The 24,989-nt window shown below is 42.7% G+C and overlaps 1 protein-coding gene across 4 annotated transcripts in view; it reads right to left on the bottom strand.

Annotated features, from left to right (window-relative positions):
• VPS53 (VPS53 subunit of GARP complex) overlaps positions 1-24,989 on the bottom strand; it is a 158,867-nt gene that overhangs the window by 8,091 nt on the left and 125,787 nt on the right. For all 4 annotated transcript variants that reach the window (XM_019650460.1, XM_019650458.1, XM_019650462.1 and 1 more), the window contains 2 exons: positions 15,496-15,644; positions 11,401-11,470 (listed from right to left, as the gene is read on the bottom strand). In XM_019650460.1, the coding sequence (XP_019506005.1) occupies positions 11,401-11,470; positions 15,496-15,644 (219 nt within the window). The remainder of the gene's footprint in view (positions 1-11,400; positions 11,471-15,495; positions 15,645-24,989) is intronic.

Raw genomic sequence — 24,989 nt, 5'->3', positions numbered from 1 at the left:
GATCTTTCACAAAGGAGCAAAGGAAATACAATAGAGCAGTCTTTTCAACAAATGGTGTTCGAACAGCTGGACATCCACATGCAAAGAAAATGAATCTAGACGTTATACTCCTCACAAAAATTAATTCAGAATGGATAACAGACCTAAATGTAATACGCAGAACTATAAAACTCCTAGGAGAAAAACCTAAATGATCTTGGGTATGGTGATGACTTTTTAGATGTAACACCAAAGACCTGATCATGAAAGAAATAACTGATAAGCTGGACTTCATTAAAAAGAAAATCTTCTGTTCTGCAGAGGGCAATGTCAAAGGAATCAGAAAACACACCTCAGACTGGAAGAACATATTTGTAAAAGACACATCTGATAAAGGGCTGTTATCCAAAATAGACAAAACACTCCTAAAACTCAACCATAAGAAAACGAACAACCTGAGTAAGAAAAAAATGGGCCAAAGATCTTAACAGACACCTCATCAAAGAAGGCATATGGATGGCAAATAGGCATATGAAAAGATGGTCCATATCACATGTCATCAGAGAAATGCAAAGTAAATAATGAGGTACCACTACACACCTATTAGAATGGCCAAAGTCTGGAACACTGACAACACCAAATGCTGGAGAGGATGTGGAGCAGCAGGAACTCTCATTGCTGGTGGGAATGCAAAATGGAATAGCCACTTTGGAAGACAGTTTGGTCGTTTCTTGTAAAAGTGAACATACTCTTACCATACAATCCAGCAGTCATGCTTCTTGGTAGTTACCCAAAGAAGTTGAAAACTTATGTCCACACAAAAACCTGTACGTGATGCTTTTAACAGCTTTATTCATAATTGCCAAAAACTTCAAAGCCATCAAGATGTCCTTCAGTAGCTCAATGGATAAACTGTGGTCCATCCAGACGATGGAATATTATTCAGTGCTAAAAAGAAATGAGCTATAAACCCATGAAAAGACATGGAGGAGCCACAAATGCATATGACTAAGTAAAAGAGGCCAATCTAAAAAGGCTGCATAATAGGGCTGGCCAAGTGTCTCAGTTGGTTAAGAGCTCGCTCAAGAGTTTGAGCTCTGAGCAACAGTGGTTTGATGCCTGGCCTGAGCTGAGCAGCCGCTGAGCTGCCAACAGGTGGCAGGATGGCTCAGCTGGTGAGAGCACATGCTCCTAACAACAAGGTTACCGGTTTGACTCCCGCATGGGATGGTGGACTGTGTCCTCCCCAGCAACTAAGATTGAACACGGCACCTTGAGCTGAGCGGCTGCGAGCTGCTGACAGGTGGCTGGGTGGGACTGGACTTGGAGCTGACCCTGCTGCGCCCTCCACAACTAAGACTGAAGGACAACAACTTGGCTGTTCCCCTTCCCCAATTCCCAACACTGTTCCCCTCCCCCAATTCCCTAATAAAATCTTAAAAAAAAGAAAAAAGAAAAATCTACAACCTTAAAATGAGTCTATATCAAAAAACACATAAACAAAAGTAACAAGGCACAAACTAGAAGAGGATATCTACAATATCAGGGAAAGAACAATATTCAGAACACATAAAGATTTCTGCAAATCAGTAAGAAAAAGAGCAGCAACAATAGCAACAACAGTGGGGCAAAGATCTGAACAGGCAATTCACAAAAGCAAAAATTCAGGTGCCCACAAGGCATGTGAAATGATAACCTGACCTTATAAATAACCTAATAAATGTAAATTAAAGCCACAGTTGTATAACATTTTGTACTCATCAGATAGGCAAAAGTAAAGAGGTTGATAATACCAAGTGTTGGCATGGATATGGTGCAGTGAAATTCACATTTACGGGGAAAATATGAATTAGTTAAAGCACTTTGGAGAAAATTCAGTAATATTTTCTTACTTGAAGACATGCACAACCCACCATACATCACACATATCCTTTAGAGCAATTCTTGCTCTTGTGAAAAAATGTTTCCTGGATCCACAGTTTGTAAAAGCAAAAGACTGGAAACAAACTAAATGTCCACCAACAGTAGAATGGATAAACAGATGGTGACGTATTCATGCAATGGCATATGACACTGAATGAACTCAAACAACATATATCACCATAGATAAACCTCAAAAAATATTATATTGGGCAAAAAAAAGGTAGCGGGGGAATGATACATATAGTACAATTTTTATAGTTTTAAAATATGCAAAACAAAATTATGTATCATCTGTGAATATATACACGTGTAACATATCAAAATACATATGGGAATGATAAAAATCAAAATCAGAATAGTGGCTATGTCTGGGCATGGAGGGAGGGGAATGGTGGGGTAGGGTCCCCAGGGGGCTTCAGCAATAAATGTAATGATTTACTTTATATAAAAAAATATCTAAATCAAATGTGGGAGCATGCTAAGATTTGACTGAGTGGTGAGCTGGTATTCTTGACACTATTTTCTATACTTTTATGAACTGGAAATATTTTTCTTTCTTCTTTTTTTTTCAATATGCTATTGGAGGCCTGGTGAGGATTTGACTTTATCTTCCATGTAGCAAAATTTCAGAGCCTTGTCAAAATCAAAGCTATGTCTTAGCATTATTTGTTGGTAGGAATAAAACCTATGGGGATAGTTCCTACTTTTCTCTACTTTCTACTTCCCAGAGATATATTATATGCATAAATAATTGTATAGTCTTAAGTGACAGGAAGAGTTTTGAATCAGCCAGACATAATTTTCTAGTGTCTCCCATATCTTGAGATATGACACTTTCAATCCTTGGCCAGGCAATAAAATTCTGTCCACACCAGACAGCTGAAGAGATGGAAACCTTGGTCTTAGGTTTTACAAAAAGCAACGCAGTCAGGAAAGGCAGGAGCTAGTCTGACAGACTTAGCAGCTGTCTGTGGGAAGTGAAGGTGAAAGGCCCCACTTATCATGAAAATATGCTGGTTTTCATCTTTGAAGATAGCTAATAGTTCATCTCCTTAGGTGTGAGGCATTGCGCAAGAAGTGGTCGGCCATTGGCCAAATTTGTTTGAGCCTCAGAGATAATTTTTGGGGTGGTGTGGCTCATGTTGTTGATCGGCTACTGGGGTACATGCTATGCTTGTGAAAGGTCATCATCACCCAGCAATGGAAAGCTTTGAGGGGTTCACTTCTTAAAGTGGCTCCAACTCTTGGGGGGACATCGTGACTATCAGTAGCGATGAAAACCTTGAGTAAATAAGATAAAGGTAGACTCCTAGAAGGTAAAGAACCATATATGCACAGCAAAGTCCTTCAATGAGGTGGCACAGATGAGACAGTTCAAGATATGACAAATGGATGGACCAAGGTGGGGACATGCTGTTGCTTTCCTGTCTTTTTTTAAAATTTAGGTATAGCTTTCATACAGTAAAGTACACAAAAGCCAAGCATGTAGCTTGATAAACTTTTACATATGTATGTGTCTTATTGCCTAACTAAAGACGTAAGACATTTCCAGCATCCCAGAAGGCTACCTCAGGTTCTCTTCCAGTCTTCAGCCCTTCCTTACTTCTCAACAAAGGTGACCAGTCTTCAGCCCTCTATCGCTGAAGATTAGCTTACTGCTCACTAATCTGCTACAAACATTTTTTTTTTTTACATTCTTGTACATGTCTTTTGGTGGTCATGTGCCCTCATTTCTCTGGGGTGGAATTTGCTCAAGTGTAGAATTGCTGGATCATGGGGTAGGCATATGTTGAGCTGTAGTAGAGACTGCCAGTTTGTGCCAATCTCTGTTCCAACCAGCAATATATGAAAGTTCCAGTTGCTTCACATCCTCACTAACACTTGGTATTGTCAGTCTTTTTAATTTTAGCCATTCTGATATCCTTGGGGTTTTAATTTACATTTTCCTGGATGATTATTATGTTTATTAGGTTTTTGGATATCATCTTTGTATATAGTGTGTGGTAAAGGTAAAGATTAACTTTTCCCCCATATGGATATCCAAATGCCCATTTATTGAGATCATCCCTTCTCAACTGAATTACAGGGCCACTTACTCATATGTCATAAATCAAGTGTCTATATATGTGTGTGGGTCTTTTTCTGAACTCAATTCCATTCTACTGGCCTATTTGTCCCTGGTGCCAGTACCACACAGCCTTAATTACTATAGTATTAAACTAAGTCTTGCTATCCTGAGGTTTAAGTCTTCCAACTCTGTTCTTTTTCTTTAAAATGATTTTAGCTGTTCTTGGCCTTCTGTATTTCTACCTAACTTTTAGACTCAGCTTATCAGTACACACACACACACACACACACACACACCCATCCCACTCCTCCTGGAATTGTACCAATTCTTTCTATGAGTTTTGGAAGAATTTACATCTTTTGAGTCTTTTAATCCAGGAACATGAGCTATCCTGTCATTTTAAAGGTTTAATGTCTCTTAAAATTATATCATTTTTCTATGTAGAAGACTTGCACATTTTTTGATAGATTTATTCCTAGGTATTTAATGTTTTCTTAAGGCTACAGTAAATTATTTCATTAAAAGTTTTTAATTTTTAAATTGTTTGTTGCTGGTACATAGAAATGTTAAAAGCATTAAAAATATTTTTAATACTGACCTTATATCCAGCAACCCTGTTAAATTTATATTCTAATAGTTTATCTGTAAATTCTTTTGGATGTCGTCATTCACAATTGTGTTCTGTGTTACAAAGAACAGTTTTGTTTCTTCCTTTTTAATCTGTATGCCTTTTGTTTCTTCAAAACATTTTTATTTTATTTTTTTGCCTTCTTGTTCTGGCTAAGACTTTAAGAGCACTGTGGGACCGAAATGGTGACAGCAGACATCCTTGTCTTATTCCTAATGTCAAGAGAAAATCTTCCTATATTTGACCTTTAAGCATGATGTTTATTGTAATTTTTTTCATTGACTGATACTTTTGTTTCACAAGCTTATTCGGTCCTCCCGTCTCTAGGTCCTTGACGGCCCTGATGATGGTTGTAAATGCCTCTGGAGAATTGTAGTGTCTGTCTCCTCCCTCAGTGCGGCACAAAGGGAGGACCCTTTCGACTGAGTGATAGAAGAGGCTCTGAGCTCTCCGTGGAAAGGATGTCTCATAGAAATCAAGATGGGCCAGAGCTTAATCAGACAGAGAAAAGTGAGTGGTTGGGTAGATAAGAGATTCAAAACGCTCTTCAGGAAGAAAAAAGTGCTGTGCAAAAGGAAGAAAGCTCTTCTATCTGAGCAGAAGCACGTGCACACAAAAAAGGAAGGAGAAAGTTTAGCTTCTCTGAACTAAAGTTCTACAATAAGAAAATCTAGAATGAAGTCATTTAATTACAGAAGTATGGAAGTTTTGTGTTGACCCCAAAATAAAATTTTATTTTGGATTACACATGAGTGGGTACATGTGGGGGGTGGACCACTATTTGTTTTTATAAAAATTTTGTTATTATGGAGAATTTCAAACATAGATAAAAGTCAACACAATAGTACAACGAATCCTTATGCACCCATCGCCCAGCTGCAACCACCAGACGCATTCTGTCATTCTCATCTCACTTCATCTGTGTTTCTAAATCCTGTGATTCTCAGCTGGGGGTGATTTGGTCCATCCTCCCAACCCCCATCCAGACATTTGGTGATGTCTGGAAAGATTTTTGGTTGTCAAAATTGGGAGGGTGTTACTGGCAACTAATGGGTAGTGGTAAAGGATGCTGCTAAACATCCTATAATGTACAGGACAGCTCTCACAACAAAAATTCTCTGGCCCCAAATGTCAATAGTGCGACGGCTGAGAAACCCTGATGTAATCACTCCCTATCCCTCAACTTAATTTTTTTGAGGTAAAATTTACATATGTTAAAATGCACAATTCCTAACTGTACAATTTTGACAAATGAATTTACCAATGTAATCCATAACCTCTCGTTAAGTTTTTGTATATACCCTTTATCAGTTCCAATAATTTCCCTTCTATTCCTAATTTGCTAAGCTTTTCTTTTTTTTAATCTATCATTTATGGGTGTTAAATTTTATCAATCCATTTTTTGTTTTTAAAGATTTTATTAGGGAATTGGGGAAGGGGAACAGACAAGTTGCTGTCTTTTTGTTCTTCAGTCTAGTTGTGGGGGACATCGCTTCATTGGCCCATGTTGGTATTATCACTGTGCTCTTCCTGGGTAAGGCAGTCGCTCACCGACCAATGGACAGCCTCTCATGGTGGCTCACGGCAGCTCAGGCTGGCTGCCAGCCACTCACACTGGCTGCCAGCCACTCACGGTAGCTCATGGAGGCCCACTGCAGCCCCACTGCAGCCTACACCGTCGCCAGTGACTCACGGTAGCCAAGCTCCAGGTCGATCTGTTGTTCACCATCTTAGCTGTAGAGGGCGCAGCATCACTGACCCTCATGTGGGATCTGAACCAGGTCCCTGATGCTCGGGGCTGGCGCTCCCAAGCCAACTCTTAACCAATGAGCCACTTGGCCGGACCTCAATCCATTTTTTTTAAAGGAGTGCTTAAAAACACCCTGCCACATTTAGGATATTCACTGAGAAGAACAATACCTGAAAATAACCATGCTACTTTCTTATTTTTCCAACTCCCACAATATACACACTATGTGATTTTCTCTTTCCTTGGTGTTTGGGCTTAAAAAAAATCTAAAACTTGCTTTAAATATTGTTTTACACATCGTTTTGAATTATGTGAATTTAAAAGTCAGTATGGGACTGGCCGAGTGGCGCAATGGTTAAGAACTGGCTTGGGACGCCAGAGGGCCCCGGTTCGGATCCCACATATGAGGGCCAGTGACACTGCCCTCCACAGCTAAGATGCTGAACAACAGCTCAACCTGGAAGCTGGGCAGCCGTGAGTCGCCAGCGACGGCGTAGGCTGCAGTCCCTGCTGCAGTGGGTTGCCATGGGCTACCATGTGTAGCCAGCAGCCAGCGTGAGCGGCCAGCAGCCGCAGTGAGCGGCCATCCAGAAGCCGGCGACTGATCTGCCTCGCCCGGGAAGAGCGCAATGATGGTGCCAACTTGGGCCAGTGAAGCAACGTCCTCCACAACTAGACTGAAGAACAAAAACGACAGCAACTTGTCTGTTCCCCTTCTCCCAATTCCCCAATAAAAATCTTAAAAAAAAAAAGTCAGTATGGTCAAAATACGGTATAAACATAGACTATTATTCAGCCTTAAGAAGGAAGGGAATTCTGAAACATGCTATAACCTGGATAAACCCTGAAGACATGCTAAGTGAAATAAGCCAGGCACAAAATACCAGTTGTTACATGATTCCACTTATATGAGGTACCTATAGTCATATTCAGAGAAACAGAAAATAGAATGGTGGTTTCCAGGGGCTGAGAGGAGGACAGAATGGGGGGAGTGAGGTGGGAGGGGTGGTCAGTGTTTAATGGGAATGGAGTTTCAGTTTGGGAAGATGAAAAAAACCCTGGAGGTGGATGGTAGGGATGGCAGAACAACAATGTGAATGTACTTAATACTCCTAAATTGTACACTTAGAAAGGTTAAAATGGTAAATTTATGTTTTGCATGTTTTATCACAATAAAAACATCAATATAGCATATAAAGATAATGCAAAGGAAAAGAAAATAATTTCACAGACATCAAATACATTGCTCAAAATATTTCCGACTCCATAATGTGACAGCTTTAGAAGGGGCACGTGAGAGGGTCTGGTTCAGTACTCTCATTTAAACACATAGAAACTAAGCCCAGAGCAGGGAAGCAACAGCTCATGACCACAAGGGCTATTAACAGTAGAGTGGGGCCTGGAGCCCAAGTCTCAGGGTCCTTTCCCTACACCATGTTGTGCTTTCTCTGTGCTAAGTTTGCTCGAATGGATTCTGTCTCTGCTGTGCATTCAGTCATAGGTGCCATGGCCGTAAGACTAATTAATGACCCTGCAAATCCCATCAGAGTCTCTGAAAATCACAAACTAGCAAGAAGCATTACAAATACCGGTATGGTTCAGTTCCACATGGCCTTGCAATTGCTCAAGAGGACTCTGGGGCCCAAGATAAATAATTCACTTTCTATAGTAATCAGGAAGAACAGGAAAATGTCTCCTTTCCTATTTGCAGCACAAGTATTACAGTACAATCTAAATTTAGGATCTCGTACCTTTGTGGCAAAGCAGGGGCAGTTGAGATTAAATGTTAGCTCTGAATTTACAGTTTTATTAAAGCTTGGATTATAGCTGCTACAAGATGTTCCATCTATGAACATTTCTTTGTGAACTTCTTGATTCCTATGGTTCCACTGCCTGTGTGATTACACCTCCAGCTATATGACTGCTTGGGTTTCTAAGCCCAGACCCTTGAGGCCAGCATAGACTCAGCTAAACCTGAACTTCAAGGGCTCCTTCAAGGGCCACATTGCCCTTTAGTTCCCACCCATACCCTCCCCCAGGCTGGGCCTGTTGAGGGACATGCTCCCCTGTCACCCAGTCCTACTTGCCTGGGGTCTGAGAAAGTAAAACTCCAGTTTCACAGATGGTTTTCTCATCCCCATCTCAAAGCAGAAGTAAATACTGGCTAAATGGATAGCTTTGAAGATATGGGCTTTGAGTCTGAGCTGATTATTTTAACATTCTTTTAAAGAAGAGACAATCTGAGGAACATAGATATGATATTGGATTTATGTGACAATATGAAAATATCAGGGTTAGTAGACACTAAATCAGCTACAGCAGGGCCTTGGCAAAGCTGCAATGTCACGAAAACATGTTCTCAACGAGTCGACTTTGTGTTCCAGTGGCCTCATGTCGAGCGACAGAAGCCTAGTAACTGAGAACTCAAAAGGCTCTTCTAGACACACTGATCGTAATCACACCACATCCTCTCTGATTACACACATTGGTGAGGTGAACAGAATCAATTCCCAGTAAATATGAGCTAACGAAACTGGAGACATGTTGGGGCATTAGGCTGCTGTTTCTAGTGGGGAGAATTAGTTCTATGCTTGTGATGTGCAAGAGTCAAGCGTTTTAAAACACTGAAACGTTACAGCCAGACTCAGTGTCTGAATCCATGCAACCTCCCAGGGAGTTTTCTGGGACAATGTTTTTGACTCTGGTTAAAGCTGGTCAGCCAGGCAGCCAGCAGCAAGCACGGACTAGGTGTTACTATGCAGGGAGATGGGAAACGAAGGCAGAAAACAGAGTTGTGTCCCTGGTCCGGGGAAGCTTAAATTAGTAAGAGCTGGCATTTTGTTGAGGGCTTACCATGTGCCAGGCATTGTGCCAAGTACTTTCTATGCATTATCTTGTTTAATCCTAACTACCCTGTGAGGCGGTACTAGGATTACCCCATTTTATAGATGAGGAAGCTAAAGTGCTGGGAGGTTATGTAACAGTTAAGTAAGGACAAACAGTTGCTACACTGCAGGCAGGATTCAGCCTCAGACCTCTATGATTCTACAGCCCATGACCACACTGCCTTTTCACAACCTCGGAAGGCCACTCACTTACAAAAATATAAAAACACACTGCCACTTATCAGATTTGAGAGGTTCCTGATAGTCACAGGTATTACATCTCTGGCTTTGATGCTTCAGGAGACCCATGGTGCACTGGGCACATGCCAACTTGCCGTCTTCCTGAGGCATGACGGAGCAGCACAGCTGAGAGCCCAAGGTGAGGGCAGGTCACCGAGCCCGGAGAGAGCTGGGCCTGTACCAAGTAGACTAATTCGGTGGAAGAGCAGGAAATGTCCTGACTGATATAACCTTCTTACTTAAAAATGTAGTTTGAGTTCTTTCAAATATAAGAAAATAGCTGAAATGGGTACACTAGTGTTGTCTGGAGAGGATTTATTTTAATGACTACATGAGGTTATTTATGATCAATATGTGAATAATTTACATTTAAGTAGGTGTTTTTAGAGCAGCGGTTCTCAACCTTCCTAATGCCGCGACCCCTTAATACAGTTCCTCATGTTGTGGTGACCCCCAACCATAAAATTATTTTCGTTGCTACTCTATAACTGTAATTTTGCTACTGTTATGAATCGTAATGTAAATATCTTTTTGTTTTCCGATGGTCTTAGGCGACCCCTGTGAAAGGGTCGTTCGACCCCCAAAGGGGTCGCAACCCACAGGTTGAGAACTGCTGTTTTAGAGAATTAGAGGCTGAATATTATTGTTTGCGTCTTTTTAAAAGTAGCTTAAACTGCTCTCTGAACTCAAACTGCTCACACTTTGGACAGTCTGAATAGATGGTAGCTGAAAAGAGGTGACTGCTGTGCTGAGGTGACACGATCTAAGGAGAGATGTCTTGAAGCACAGAATTCAAGTGAACGGAGTGGGGCTAATCAAGGAAGGCTTCTTGGGTGAGGTGAACAGTTTCTCAGCACCAAAAAGATACCGTATTTGCCGGCGTATAAGACGATTTTTTGGCCCTGAAAAATATGCCTCCAAGTGGGGGGTCGTCTTATACGCCAGGTACACTTCAGATAGACTGCCCATAGTGCTTGCCCCGTGCCATAGTGGCCTCCCGATGCCCGCCCACTTCATTCCACATACCGTTCAGGCTGCTTGCCTATGTTCCTGAGAAGCATCTACGGTATCAGTCTATAGAGTGTGTTTTCTTTAGTGAATTACCGGTATGTTTACCGGTAATAAACTTGCACTGTTTTATGTATATGTTTGATTACATACAGCCTTGTGACAGTTTTCCTGCATGTCATAAGTATTTGAATATAAATTAAAATGTTGAAATCAAATCTGATATTGTTTTACCTTTTATTTGGTGTGTGGAAGGTGTGCGGAAGAGGGGGTAGTCTTATACGGCGAGTATATAACAAACTCTGTATTTTGAGTGGAAATGTTAGGGGGTCGTCTTATACGCCCAGTCGTCTTATACGCCGGCAAATACGGTAAGCCTTTCTTTGCTAATCTTAAGTGGTCTCTGTCCCAGCAACTACAGGATCCAAAATAATCAGAGCCTTTGCTGCTCCCTCTGTTTGGACACTTTTCTTCGAGTCCCTCTTAAGCCCAGCTCTCAGAGGAGCCTTCTCTGACTTTCTAATCTAAAGCCATTACTCCCTTATGCCCCGCCCCTAAGATATTTTTTTCACATCACCTAGTTTTACACCATTTAGCATACTTAAGTTGAAACTATCTTCTAATTTCTTTGTTAAATTTCATATTATCTGTCTTTTCTTACTGGAATGCAAGCATCATGAAGGTGAGATCTTTTCTGTCTTGTTCACTGTGGTATGCCCTGAGTCCAGAATTTGGTAGGTGCTCAACAACAACAAAAATGTGACTAAATGGATGGCCGAATTAAGCCATCAGGTCATCATCATACTAACCCCGAAGAGGGGAAATCAGCAATTTTATTTCTCCAGAGCAGATCTGTACTGGAAAGATATGTGTTTGATCTATGACCAAAGGAAAAGGCCCCATACCAATTTCATCTCACCTGTTCTGCTCCCACCATACTAATTGGCTTGCACTTGAAGAGGTGGGTGATGAACTTGGGGATGAAGGAACTGTGGATAAAAAAGAAGTGACAAATTAGGCTTATTCTCTCTTCCGGCAAAAAAAATTTTTTTAGGTCCCACTTCCTTCCATACAGAAACTGAGAATCGAAGGAGATACTTCTGTGGCCTACCAGCATCCATTCCTTTCTTTTTCTTTCCAGCTAAAGCCTTGGCTTTACTAAGTGTACATGGCCTTGGGATGTCAAGGGAAAGTTGATCCCTCCTAAACTACAGAGGTGAATTCTAATTAGCCTCAGCCAGTCAGAGTACAGCATTCCCTTGGTGACTGTTGTTGGTCCTGAGGTGGGGACATGATGATCTAAGCCGGCCCAGTCAGACTGGAGGGAAGGATTTTATAGCATGGCTGGGGCAAGACTCTCTTCTTCTTTAGGGTATTCTGGTATTTGGTTATATCATGTAGAGCAGCCATTCTCCCACCACTCTGAGGATGAAGCCAGCCCCAAGGAGAGCAGGGTAGAATAAAGAAACTGTGTCCTTAATGATGTTGCTGAACCACTGAATCAACCATCCTGAATCTGTCCCTACTCTGGGTTCCTGGTTATATGAAATAAAAAGTTCACCTTCCATTTAAGTCAATTTGAGTCAGAGCTTCTGTTACTAGTAGCTGAAAATATCCTAACAGATATGAGAGCAGAATATACATGAGGTAGTTATGGGATCTTAAATCCAAAAACACGCATACGAAGTAATTGTTAAGGAGTAACTGTCAGATCAGGAACGAAATATATGATCTCTCCAAATTTATTGGGGACTGATAATGATGCTGGTTTGGGGAAAGAGAAAGAAATTTTAACAGGTCAGGAGGGATTTTTAGAAAAAAACTGCAGAGGCCTGAGTAGGGTAAGCTGGGTTATACTGATGTAGAAGGTGTGGAAACTAGAAATGCCTAAAATCAAGGCCAGAGCCAGCGTGACAGACCAGGATGTGTCCTAAGGGCCCATGACCAAAGGAGGGATGGTGGCAATACAGCAGCATTTGCAGGCTGAGATAAAGGCTGCCTAGCACCCTCTTCTCGCTCTTCAAATGCTGCTCTCAGGCTGGTGACCTCCATCCTCTCATCTCTCTACATCTTTTCCCGTACACTTGTGCCCACTCTAATATCCAGTGACTTACTGGACATCCCACTGGAACAGCCCACTGGCACCTCAACTCAGCATATCCATGATTTAGCCCCGCCCCAGAATCCAGGCTCAGCAGACTGGATCTCATCTACCCAGTCACCCAAGTCAGGAACCGGGAGTTATCCAAGACAGCTCCCTCACCCTCAACCCCAATATCCAATCAGTGACCAGCTCTTCCCCTGAACTCCCATATCTGTCCTTGCAACCATTCCCACAGCTGCTGCCCTTTCTCACTTGAGCTCTTTCAATTGTTTCCTAACTGGTTTTCCAACCTTCAGCCTCATCCTTTCTAATCTACCTGCTGCCAAAGGAGTTTATTCCAAATGCAAACATGATCAAAACCCTCTCCTGATTAAAACCCTTTTTGTAAACCTGCAGACAAGGCCTTCCTTGATCGTCTTGATACTCGGTCCCCAGACTCATGCGAAGCCCTGGCACCCCATGCTTCGACCTGGCTGAGCAACTCGCAGATCCCATGATTCTGCAGGTTATTTGATGCCTCTGTACCTTTCCTTACATGGTTCCCTCTGCCTGGAAGGCTCTTCGCTACAGCCTTATGGGTCAGTACACACAGGTCTCTTGGACTCCGCTGAAGGATATCTCTCCTATGAAGCCTTTCCTCAGTCACCATATTCTTCCCACCGTATTCTACACAGAATCCACAGACTTCTAGCCAAACATCTAACCTACTTCATTACACTTATGTGCTCACTTTTCTGTTTCCCTCCACTTGACTGTAAGGCAAATGAAAATAGGGACCATGTTTACTAAGCCAAAGCACTTAATTCTGTGTCTGGGACCTAGCAGTACTCAAATGAATGCATGTTGAATAAATAATCATGTAGCAGCTGCCACTTTTTGAATGTCAGCTTGGTGCTAGTACTCTATCAGAAGTTTACAGACGACTTCTCATTCTATGCCCTCAACCACTGTTAAGAGATTTGTCTTATTAGCCCCATTACTGAATGGAGGAGGATCAGCGTGGTGAGCGAGGGGAGTCACTTGTGTTTCAAATAGTAGTTTCAATCAGGGGCGTGATCTTAATGTCTAAATAGGAAGGACTGTTGCTTCAGAGACCGAATGGGGGGAAGAGGAAACTTCACCTAAGGTTCTGCATTGGTGGGACAGGAAGTTAACGGGAAAGGAAGTTAACCGCCAGAGATCAGATCTAGGGGGAGGTCTGCTGACCAGGGGGAAGAACAGGACTATTTTCAAACCAGAGCCAGGCCAAACAAGAATGTAAGATTGAATTCGTGACTAATCGCAATGGTACACACACAATGGTAACCTAGTCTATAACACTAGGCTACTTTACACTAGAGTAGGCTTCGGTTATGCCCTTGAACTGGATGTGTGTGCTAGTCTACTGGGGGTGGGTGGGGAAAATGCAAGGGACCAGGGACATGTCTTTGGGGGAGAAGTTCCAGCAATGTCGTGGGTAACTGCTGTGGGCTTCTCCAGACCCTTGGGATGGTGGCAGCCATGGCTCTTGGCTGGGGAGGCCCGTACCTCTAGGTTTCTAGTCTTTCACTGGGATTCTACAGGGATGAGAGGGTACCAAGGATTACATCAGAAAGCCACTTTCTAGATCCCAGGTTAAACTTTTCCAGATGTGATAGATGGGCCTCCTATTCCCAGCTCACCCAATATGGGCTTAGTAATAAAATGAAAGGGCTCTGAGAAACGGTGAGGCTGATGCTGGGACTAGCCACATAAATGAACCCCTTACTCACTTTCATGTGAGCTCAATCAGTATAACCACACTGGAGGTTTTGGGTCACAGTGAACTTTTACAGAGATGCTGTTTCTTTCAGGGGCTATAGGGAACATGTGATTTTAACACACACTAATGAGCACCCAGAAAGAGAAGGGAATATCAACCCCTGGTTCATCTGCCATACTGCAAATGTCGATGCCTCTCTGGAGAGCCCGCTGTATCCTTTCTTGACAAGCTGGGAACTGAAGCTGATGCCGCCAGCCACTCCATGATTGTTGTTCCTTAGGGATTTATTTGTGAGGGAGAGGAAAAGCTTTAATTGAATACAAACGGGGAGAGATTTGCGGAAGACAGAAACTTGGAGTCCTGTATTACCCTTTGGGACCTGGATGAGAACAACCTAAATACAGTAGCTTGGACTGGGCTGACCTTCCTGCAGCCCTTCCCTGAGCAGTTTGCCAAAGCGCTTGTTTGGTAATTGGTCAGAGGCGGCACTGACCCGCTACAGTGTCTGGTCTCAGGGGAATTAGGGCTACAGCCAGATGCTGGCTGACTGGCAAGGGACCAAACAATTTCCCCGCTTCAAAACATCAAACTAGAAACGGCCACACACGAGGACGTGGCAGGAAGACACGCAGCTTAGTGCTATCTACCTTTGCAAAGAAGCGCCCTGACTTGCCCTTCCCAATTTCTAGGACCTTCCCTGGACTCAAGGACATCCCCAGGTGGATAAATCCTGGCAGCCACAGTGACAAGTACTATGGGGAAGGAGGATGAGAAGGCTCAAAAGAAACAGAATCGATGGTTCCTACTCTTAAAAAGCTTTTATCATCTGGTTGGAGAGCCAAAATGTATATATGAAATCACTGAAAAAGAATTTTAATTATTCAAACCAGGGGGGAGGCAGGGGCACAGTTATGTCCACATGATTCAAAATAACAAGACCCCCCCCCCCATTTCTCTTTGCCTTGATATGGTTGATGACTGTATTGCTGTTTTACTGTTACCTGTGGCTTTAGTTTTACTGTTATGCCTCTTTTGGGGACAAAAACTTAGTTGGCCAGCTGGCACCAGAATAAGCTCCAGCTGGATGGTGGGGACACCTGGATTACGAGCATGCTTATGGTAAGTATGGCACCAAAATAACCCAGTGATGGGAATGTTCCAGAACTTACTTTGCAAATTTAATGCAGAACTGAGTGAAGTATTTCCGTGTCGAAGCCAGGTTGTCACGGATGATGGGGACGTTCTGCTTAATATGAAGAATGACAGAAGTGACATAGGGGCTCTGGTCACCAACGTGCTCCACATTCTGCCACTGCATCTGAAAATGGAGACAGGACAAGCCTTCAGATCCCTCACAGAATGACAGATTTATCTGTTACCTGGGAAGGGGCAGAGGAGAGTGGAATTTAGGCCATCGCTTGCCATCACAGCTGCCATTTTGTTTTGGAGAGTTTGTCTTACCCATCGGTCGTGGCTGATTGTTAATAAAAACAAGTATGCCCACCTTATTCTTGACGGTGAGCTGTCACTCAGGCATCTTTTTTTTTTTAACCCTGTCCCTTTCATGCTTGAAACAGCCTTCCCTTCCACCTAAGTGGCCATCTTCTAAAGGAACCCTCACCAAACAGATGAATCGGATCCTATTCTTCTGTCAGCTATCCCACCAGAATGGGATTGTAGGAGAACAGGAGAGGGACATCAATTCCTGAGCAGACTGGTAGCTTGGGAGGCCAGAGAGGTGGCTGGGCTAAATGAAATGAAACCCGGACGAGAATTAACTTATGCCCCTCTCTCAAGTAAATTGGGAGGAGTTGGAGATTTTTTAAAAAGGAAACTAGAAATGATATGACATGTGAGGCTTGCTTCAAAACATCTGGGGTTGGGCAGAGTAGATGACACAAGATTAGCAAATCTGGGTGATGGGTACCCGAGGTTCATTACTCTGTTTTCTCTACTTTTGCATATAATTGAAATTTTCCATACTAAAACATTACACGCTTACTCCTAAAACATTTGGGATGCTGTCAGGATTTCAATCAAGGGAAAGGAGAGAGGCTCTCTGGCAAACCTGAAGGGCAGATCAGAGGGTTAAGTGACCAGGAACAAGGAAGGAAACAGGCACAGGGACTGTGTGGATGGCAGGGACGGGGGAGACGAGCATCACTGAGAGGACTGATGTGGTCCTTGACTAAGCCAGGAACGAACATGAGACCTGCTTGGCTCAAACTCTAAGAGCCTGAGCAGAATCAGGGGAAATGATCTGGAAAACATCTACAGTAAAATGGAGAAAGAAGCAGTGCTGTAGTGTCTCTCCCCACTTGGGTATATATAGGAGAGGAGAGGCAGCATCAGCTCCTGGCCCTTCAGAAGCCAGAAGCGGCAGATGGGCACTCTAGTCCTGAAAAGAGTGGGAGTGTCCACGAGGAACTCTGCTGAGTCAGCCTCTCAGAATGGAGCTGGGCTGTCTGTTGAAAAGATCCTAAGCCAAACATAAACCATATAATATGCTCATGGAAGGAGGGCAGTAGTTCTGAGGCCTTGATGTCTCTGGCAAGAAAACACTATGTTTATAGAGCTCTTGGGGAAAGGAAAAATTCAATACTGAGAGAACTTGTTTAAAAGAATCGGATTGTACATGGATGATTCCCCAGCTCCTGGGAAGCTCAAGCAACACTATGTTTTCTTCTAATGTTTCTTCAAATTGGCAGATGTTTATATTCTAAAAGCTTTGGGGATGTGTAGGCACAGAACCATGGAAATGCAGGAAGGGACGTCCATTTTCATGTTACATGAGTAGATAAGGAAACCAAGGCACAGAGGCTTTAAGTCTTATGCAAAGTTTCACAATAAAGCTCCAGATAGAAAAGGGAATCCAATTCCTAACTGGGGAAGAAATAAACACAAACAATGGAGAAACAGTACAGACGTCTACTATGAACGGACTTTATATTCTAATAATTTGCTTATGTGCAATGTTTTCCTTATTTTCATTTATCTTATTCAAGAAGCTTCTTTTTTTCATTTGAATTGAGAGATTCAATCCATCCAAACAATGAGCATCCTAGGTGACTTTAAACGAGCTCAGAGGGCAAGACCCAAATTGACAGGTATTGTCAATGTCTGCACTTCACCTTGTTTTCCCAGCTCTGCAGCAACACTCAGAGCAGAATGCTCTGGGGAAACACAATAAACTGGGAAAAGAGCTTGACTGACATCCCCACCCTCCAATTGACATGAAGTGCTTCCACAGTGATGACTACTGAGTTTCTCAAGTTGCCAGCATTTTATATTTCAACATCCCAAGAAGTTAATAAACAATTAAACATTACAGTTCTCCATTAATAGGAGACCATAAACAGAGGTGGTGACATGCCCTGTCATTGGTGACAAAGCAATTTCGAAGCAACGTGGAGTGTGGGATGTGGGACTTTAAGCTCCCACTAGTGAGCGAACTCCTCCTGTTCACCATCAGCTGTGTCACTTGCCCACATTTGGAATATATGCAAAAAGATCTGATTTGCTTTAATACTTGAGCCAGTTATGACTCCACTGGTCAAGTTAACAGAACTATTAGCAAAAATCAAGTGGATTCATGATTTTAAGTTTAAGTCAGCTTGATGAAGCAGAAAACAATATAAAGTACTGGAGAACAAAGAAAGCTGACATCACTTTTACAATTTTTTAAAAAAATGTGCAGGGCCAGCCAAGTGGCTCAGTTGGTTAAGAGTTGGCTTAAGAGTGTGGGCTCTGAGCAACAGGGCCGCCAGTTCAATTCCCACATGGGCCAGTGACGCTGCGCCCGAGCTGAGCTGTCGTTGAGCTGCCAACAGGTGGCAGGATGGCTCAGCTGGTGTAAAAACAAGAGTACCTGTTCGATGGATACTAAGACTGAACTCGGCACCTTGAGTTGAGCTGCAGCTCGGATGGCTCAATGGATAGAGCGTGCGCTCTTAACAACAAGGCTGCTGGTTCGACTCCTGCATGGGATGGTGGCTACGCCCACCCACAACTAAGACTGAACACAGCACCTTGAGCTTAGAGGCCATGAGCTGCCGACGGGAAACCACATGGTGGCTGGCGCCCTCCACAACGAAGACTGAAGAAAAACAACTTGGCTGGTCTCCCTCCCCAATTCCCCAACACTGTTCCCCTCCCCCAATTCCCCAATAAAATCTTTTTAAAAAATGTGCAAAATATAGTTAGCCCTGATTCTGTCCAGTCATTGTCTCAGATGGTTGATGACTTAGGGTTTGGGTTTTAACTTGAATGTCCCAAGGTACCTATATTAGGACTTACCATATGTAGATTGCTTTGCCTAGCACTTTGAGTACATCATCTCATCTACTATTCATACATGATCTCATATAATATCACATCATAGTAATCTTGTAAATGAAGAAACTCAAAAAGCTCAAAGAGGTTAGGTAACTTGCCCAAAGTCACACAACTGGTAAATGGTAGAGAAACGACAACCCAGACCTGTCTGAAGCCCAAGCACTACACCAGGCTGCTTCCTAGAGACTTATTAAAAAATAATTTTTTTAAAAAAGAATAAAAGCACTTACAGGGCCTTAGTTCAAGGTAAGCCCAGTTTCTCAAGGAGAAGCTAATGAAATACATAGCGATCAAGCAAAGCACTCTTTCAAAAAAAAGAAAGAACAGGGGCCAGCCGAGTGGCACGTTGGTTAAGCGTTGGCTTGGGACACCAGTTCTGAGAAGCAGAGCTCCGGTTCGGATCCCACATGAGAGCCAGTGACGCTACGTCCTCTACAGCTAAGACGGTGAACAACAGCTCAACCTGGAGCTAGGCTGCTGTGAGTTGCTGGCTTCGGCCTAGGCTGCAGAGGGCTGCCATGAGCTACCATGAGTGGCTGGCAGCCAGTGTGAGCGGCCAGCAGCCAGCATGATCTGCTGTGAGCCACGGTGAACGGCCATCCAAAGGCTGGCGGGCGACTGCCTCACCTGGGAAGGGCGCAATAATAATACCAACATGGGCCAGTGAAGCGACGTCTTCCACAACTAGACAGAACAAAAAGACAGCAACTGGTCTGTTGCCCTTCCCCAATTCCCCAATAAAATCTTAAAAATAAATAAATAAATAAATTAAAGATAGAAAGAAAGAAAGAAAAGTAGCTTGTATTGAGAGAACAAACATCATGAAAACCCATCAGTAGAAATAAGACTCCAAGTTTTCCAGCTAAACTTGGCACTTGACATTTAAAATTTACCCCTCCATACTTAAAGTTTTTCCTTTTGTGCTTTTTGTTTAGGAGACGGGGTGGGGTTGAATAGTACTGGTACTATTTAAACCACAACAAAAAGAGTTTGCAAATAAGTAGTAACTAAGATGTAGGGTTGATAGAAACACAAGCAAGGAAATGATAAAGGAAACAACGCTAGAGGCTCCCGAACCCCACATGTAGCCACAGGGACAGACTGTGGGGCCCAGGGCATCACCACTGCCCATGGTTTCTGTCGCCTAAGGAACGAGTGTGTGGTTGATGTCAACACTTCACAGGGAAGGTTGCGGAGATAATCACTCCCTAGAAAGAGCCCACTGTAGCAGAGAATTTTGACCAATCCACTCATCAGAGAACAGAACTCTACGATCAGCTTACTATGGAACTTGGTTTTCTCTGTGGCTATGTGAAGCTTGAAAAGAGGTCTCCTGAGAAACTAATTTCCCTCAACTGAAAATTCAAATTCCCACTTATTTGTTTTGATCACAGGACTACAGATATACAGAGCATAGACTCAGACATTTGGATTCTGGGAACGTTTCAGACAACTGGAGTCTAGTGTTATGGTTTAGGATGCTGGGACAGTGGCCCCAAGCAATGGCCTTTGACCAGGCACGCATGCATGTATGCACTCTAGGGCTTGTCTGGGTTACTCTTACTCATACAACAAGCATTTGCTATATTTATCGGTACCATCTGCATGTATAGTACTGGACCAAGCCTTATGTGGGGAATAAAAAGGGAGAAGGAATGTTTTTTGAGCACCTGCTATGTACCAAGCACCATGATTGATATTTTCACATGAACTTACTGCTTACAATAATGCAGTGAAGGAGGTATTATTCTCCTGTTTCATAGATGACAAGACAGTCTAGAGGACAATAAATGACTTGCCTAATGAAGAATAACCGAGAAGTCAGCAGGGCCGAGATCTAGAAATTGGTTCATTTAACTCCAAAGTCCATGTTCTTTTCATTTTACCATGCTTTCCAAAAGAAGTGTTACTTACCACCTGAATGAACTTGAAATTGGCTGAAGGAACTGGAACAAGCAAAATCTACATATAATGTGAGGTATTTTTTTGTTTGTTTGTGTGTGTGTGTGTATGTATATGTATGTGTGTATATATATATATATATATATATATATATATATATATATATGATGTGGTAATGGTGATGGTGGTGCAGACAAGAAGGGAGGAATGACTTTTCTTACCTCTTTGGTCAAGGCTACATATTCCTTAACTCCAAGGGGAAAATCAAGAAGATCCAGAATAGAAAGTGGAGCAACAGAGGTCTTAAGAAAAAAAAAAAAAACTATATATATACACAGTATATGTACACATTATATATATATATATATATATATATATATATATATATATATATATATACACACACACACACACACACACACACATATATATATATATAATGTGTACATACCACACACACACATATGTGTTTATATATGTGTGTATATATGTATGTATATATTTTCTCACTCACTGCTGGGCTAATGAAAAGGTGAATTTATACAACCTTTTGTAAAAACAGTTCTGAAAACATCTATCAAAAATCTTAGGGTTAAGAGCTTGCTCAAGAGTTTGAGCTCTGAGCAACAGCGGTTCGATGCCCGGCCCGAGCTGAGCAGCCGCTGAGCTGCCAACAGGTGGCAGGATGTCTCAGCTTAAAAAAAAAAAAAAATCTTAGCATTTTAGATTTCCAGTCAAGATGGTGAAATAGGCAAACGCTGTGCTCACCTCCTCTCACAACACAACAAAATTACAACTAAACTACAGAACAACCAACATTGAGAATTGCCTGAATTCTAGCTGAACTGAAGTCCTACAAACAAGGACATACAGAAGAAACCACCTCAAGACCGGCAGGAGGGGCAGAGATGGGACATGGGCTGGTCCCTCACCCATATGTGACCATTAAAAATTGGGAGAGATATCTTGGCTGCAGAGGTCCCCCCCAGAGAAGCAAGGGGTGTCAGCACCACACCAGGCTCCCCAGCCCAGGGTTCTGGTGCCAGGGAGAGAAGTATCCATAACTTCTGGCTTTGAAAACCAGTGGAGTGAGCCAGAGGACAGCTGCAGTCCTAGGTGCTCCTCTTGAAGGAACGGCCCATGGACTTACTCACTGACAGACTCACTAGCTCTAAGCTACAGTGCTTGGACAGTAGATGGAAAGGCACCAGGGACATATAAGGAGGAACTGAGTTGTCTGGCTACAGGGTGAGGGCAGGAAGGGCAGCTTTCTCCCAGATGGAGGAGCTGGAGGAAGCCATTGTTTCTTTGTTGAGGCCTCTCCCATTCCAGCATGCAGATGTATGCAGCCACCATATTTGAGACTCCATCAACCTGGCTAACACCATTCATTCACCCAGCCCAGGTGATTCTGAGACCCTACCCCACCCTGCCCAACTTTTGGGCACACCCAAGCCGCTTTCAGTGGCTTTTCCATACAAACGGCCTGCCTTGGCTCATGCTGAAGACTTTACTAAGATCTCTCAAAGGTTCACAAAACCCAAACAAGCAGCATCTGGCTTCAGCATGTCCCATACCTCTGGCTGAGCAGTCCTAAGCCCAGCACTAATGATAGCAGCCTTGGTTTGCAGGCTGGCCTCTTGAGGCACCTACAAGCACAGTGTGGGCAGTGGTCATCTGCAGATTGCTTTGTGGCTCATGCCAGGTGGCCCTGGCTAGGGCACAGGCTGTGGCTGAAATTGGCCTGTCACAGGTCCACTTCCAGGAGCTGGCATGCTCAGTGGCCTGCTTCAGACTGAGCTGGAACATCATCTGGATGCCTCCAAGGATGACACACCCAAAGGGCAGACAGGGCAGGCACCTGAGCCCTGCAAAGTGAATCCTGCTCTGTAGGACCAGCCCTTGCAGAACAGCTCCTCCACTGTAGTCATGGCTGGTCCTCACACCCAATCAGCACAAGGGTTAATCCCTTCCACTGACGTGCAAACAACCAAGGCTCAACTAAACAGGAGGGCACACACAACCCACACAAGGGGCATACCTGGAGCACCTGGCTCTCGTGACCAGGGAGACTCTGCCACTCGGCCTCTGAGGACACCCACTACATAAGGCCACTCTATGAAGACCAGGACACATAGCAGCCCTACCTAATATATAGAAACAAACACAAACACAAGGAGGCAGCCAAAATGAGGAGACAAAGAAACATGTCTGAAATAAAAGAACAGAACAAAGCTCCATAAAAAGAACTAGACAAAATACAGACAAGCAATCTACCAGATGCAGAGTTCAAACCACTGGTTAAAAGGATGCTCATCAGTGGTCTGAGGGAGAATTTTAACAAAGAGATAGGAAACATAAAAATGGAGATAGGAAACAAAAAAAAGGAACCAGTCAGAAATGAAGAATACAACAACTGAAATGAAGACTACATTAGAGGGTGTCAACAGATTAAATAAAGCAGAGGATCAAATCAATGATTTAGAAGATAAGGTAGTAAAGAACACCCGATCAGAACAGTAAAAAGAATCCAAAAATATGAGGACAGATTAAGGGGCCTCTGGGACAACATCACGTGTATTAACATTCCCATAACAGGAATACCAGAAGGAGAAGAGAGACAGCAAGGAGTTGAAAACCTATTTGAAAAAATAATGATGGAAAACTTCTGTAACCTGGCCGAGAAAATGGATATTCAAGCCTAGGAAGCACAGAGTCCCAAAAAGATGAACCCAAAGAGGTCCACACTAAGACACATCATACTTAAAATGTCAAAAGTTAAAGACAAAGAAAGAATCTTAAAAGCAGCAAGAAAAAAGCAGTTCACTACCTACAAGGGAGTTCCCATAGACTATCAGCTGATTTCTCAACAGAAACTTTGCAGGCCAGAAGGGACTGGCAGGAAATATTCAATGTGCTGAAGAGTGAGGACCTACAGCCAAGGTAACTCTACCCAGCAAAGCTCTCATTTAGAATTGAAGGACAGATAAAGAACATCCCAGAGAAGAAAAGGCTAAAGTTCATAACCACTAAATCAGTATCATAAGGACTGTTACAGGGACTTCTTTAACATGAAAATAATAATAATAATAATAATAATAATAATAATAATTATTATTATTATTATTATAAAATGACTAATAAAATGGCAATAACTATTGGGTATTCGGAAAAGTCATGACCCATGTTTGCAACAGATGGCACTAGTTCACTTTTGGAAGTACTAGAGTCATTTGCATCTACGCTATTGCTATGTCATTTGACAGCTGGCAGTTCTAGCTTCATTCTAAAAAAAAAATTGAGCAATTTGGTTGAGTTTAGGAGATTTTACATCAAATTGAAGATGGAAGACCAAACTGTGCATTTTTGCCATATTTTACTGTTTTACTTCCACAAAGAAAAGAACGTGTGTCAAGCTTGTGAAAAGTTGCATAAAGTTTATGGTACCAATGCTGTACAAGAACGTCAGTGCCAACGATGGTTTACAAAATTCTGTGCTGGTGATTTTTATTTCAACGATGCCCCTCAGTCAGGGAGGCCCACCGAGGTTGATGATGACAAAATAAAGGCATTGATCGAGTCAAACCCACGTTACACGCCACGAGATTGCAGATACATTGAACATCTATCGTTCAAGTGTTCATGACCACCTGAAGAAGCTGGGATACATAAGCAAGATCGATATTTGGGTTCCGCGTGAACTCAAAGAAGTTCGTTTGACGGCGTGTATAAACATCTGCAATACGCTCATTTAACGTGAGGAAAACGATCCGTTTTTGATGCGACTGATAACTGGTGATGAGACTGTTTACAACAATGTGGCGTGCAAACAGTCTTGGTCCCGACATGATGATTCGTCTCAAATGACATCGAAAGCAGGCATTCATCAGAGGAAGGTTATGCTCTCAGTGTGGTGGGATTTTAAAGGTGTCATGTTTTTCGAGCTCCCACCAAGGAACCAAATAATCAATTCGAATGTGTACTGTCGGTAATTGGACAGTTTGAAGGAATCCATCATCCAGAAACGTCCAGAGCTTGTTAATTGAAAAGGAGTTGTGTTCCATCGTGACAATGCGAGACCACACACAAGTTTGATCACCTGTCAAAAATTATTGGAGCTTGGATGGAATTTGTTGCCACACCCACCATACTCGCCTGACCTTGCGCCATCAGACTTCCACTTGTTTCGCTCTCTTCAAAACTCCTTGCGTAGTATAATGTTCAATTCAGATGAGGCTGTAAATCAGCACCGTATTCAGTTTTTTGAAAATAAAGACAGGTCCTTCTATGAACGAGGAATTATGAAGCTCACTGAAAGATGGTAAAAAGTTATCGAACAAAACGGGCAATATATCATTGATTGATCTTTGTTCTTTATATAAATAAATGACCTTTGAAAAACATAGACAAAATACGTCATGACTTT

This window comes from Hipposideros armiger, unplaced genomic scaffold (assembly GCF_001890085.2).
Source record: "Hipposideros armiger isolate ML-2016 unplaced genomic scaffold, ASM189008v1 scaffold_141, whole genome shotgun sequence".
Classification (NCBI taxonomy): domain Eukaryota; kingdom Metazoa; phylum Chordata; class Mammalia; order Chiroptera; family Hipposideridae; genus Hipposideros; species Hipposideros armiger.
Note: the sequence above shows the minus strand (reverse complement) of the source record. Positions and strands in the feature narration are given on the sequence as shown.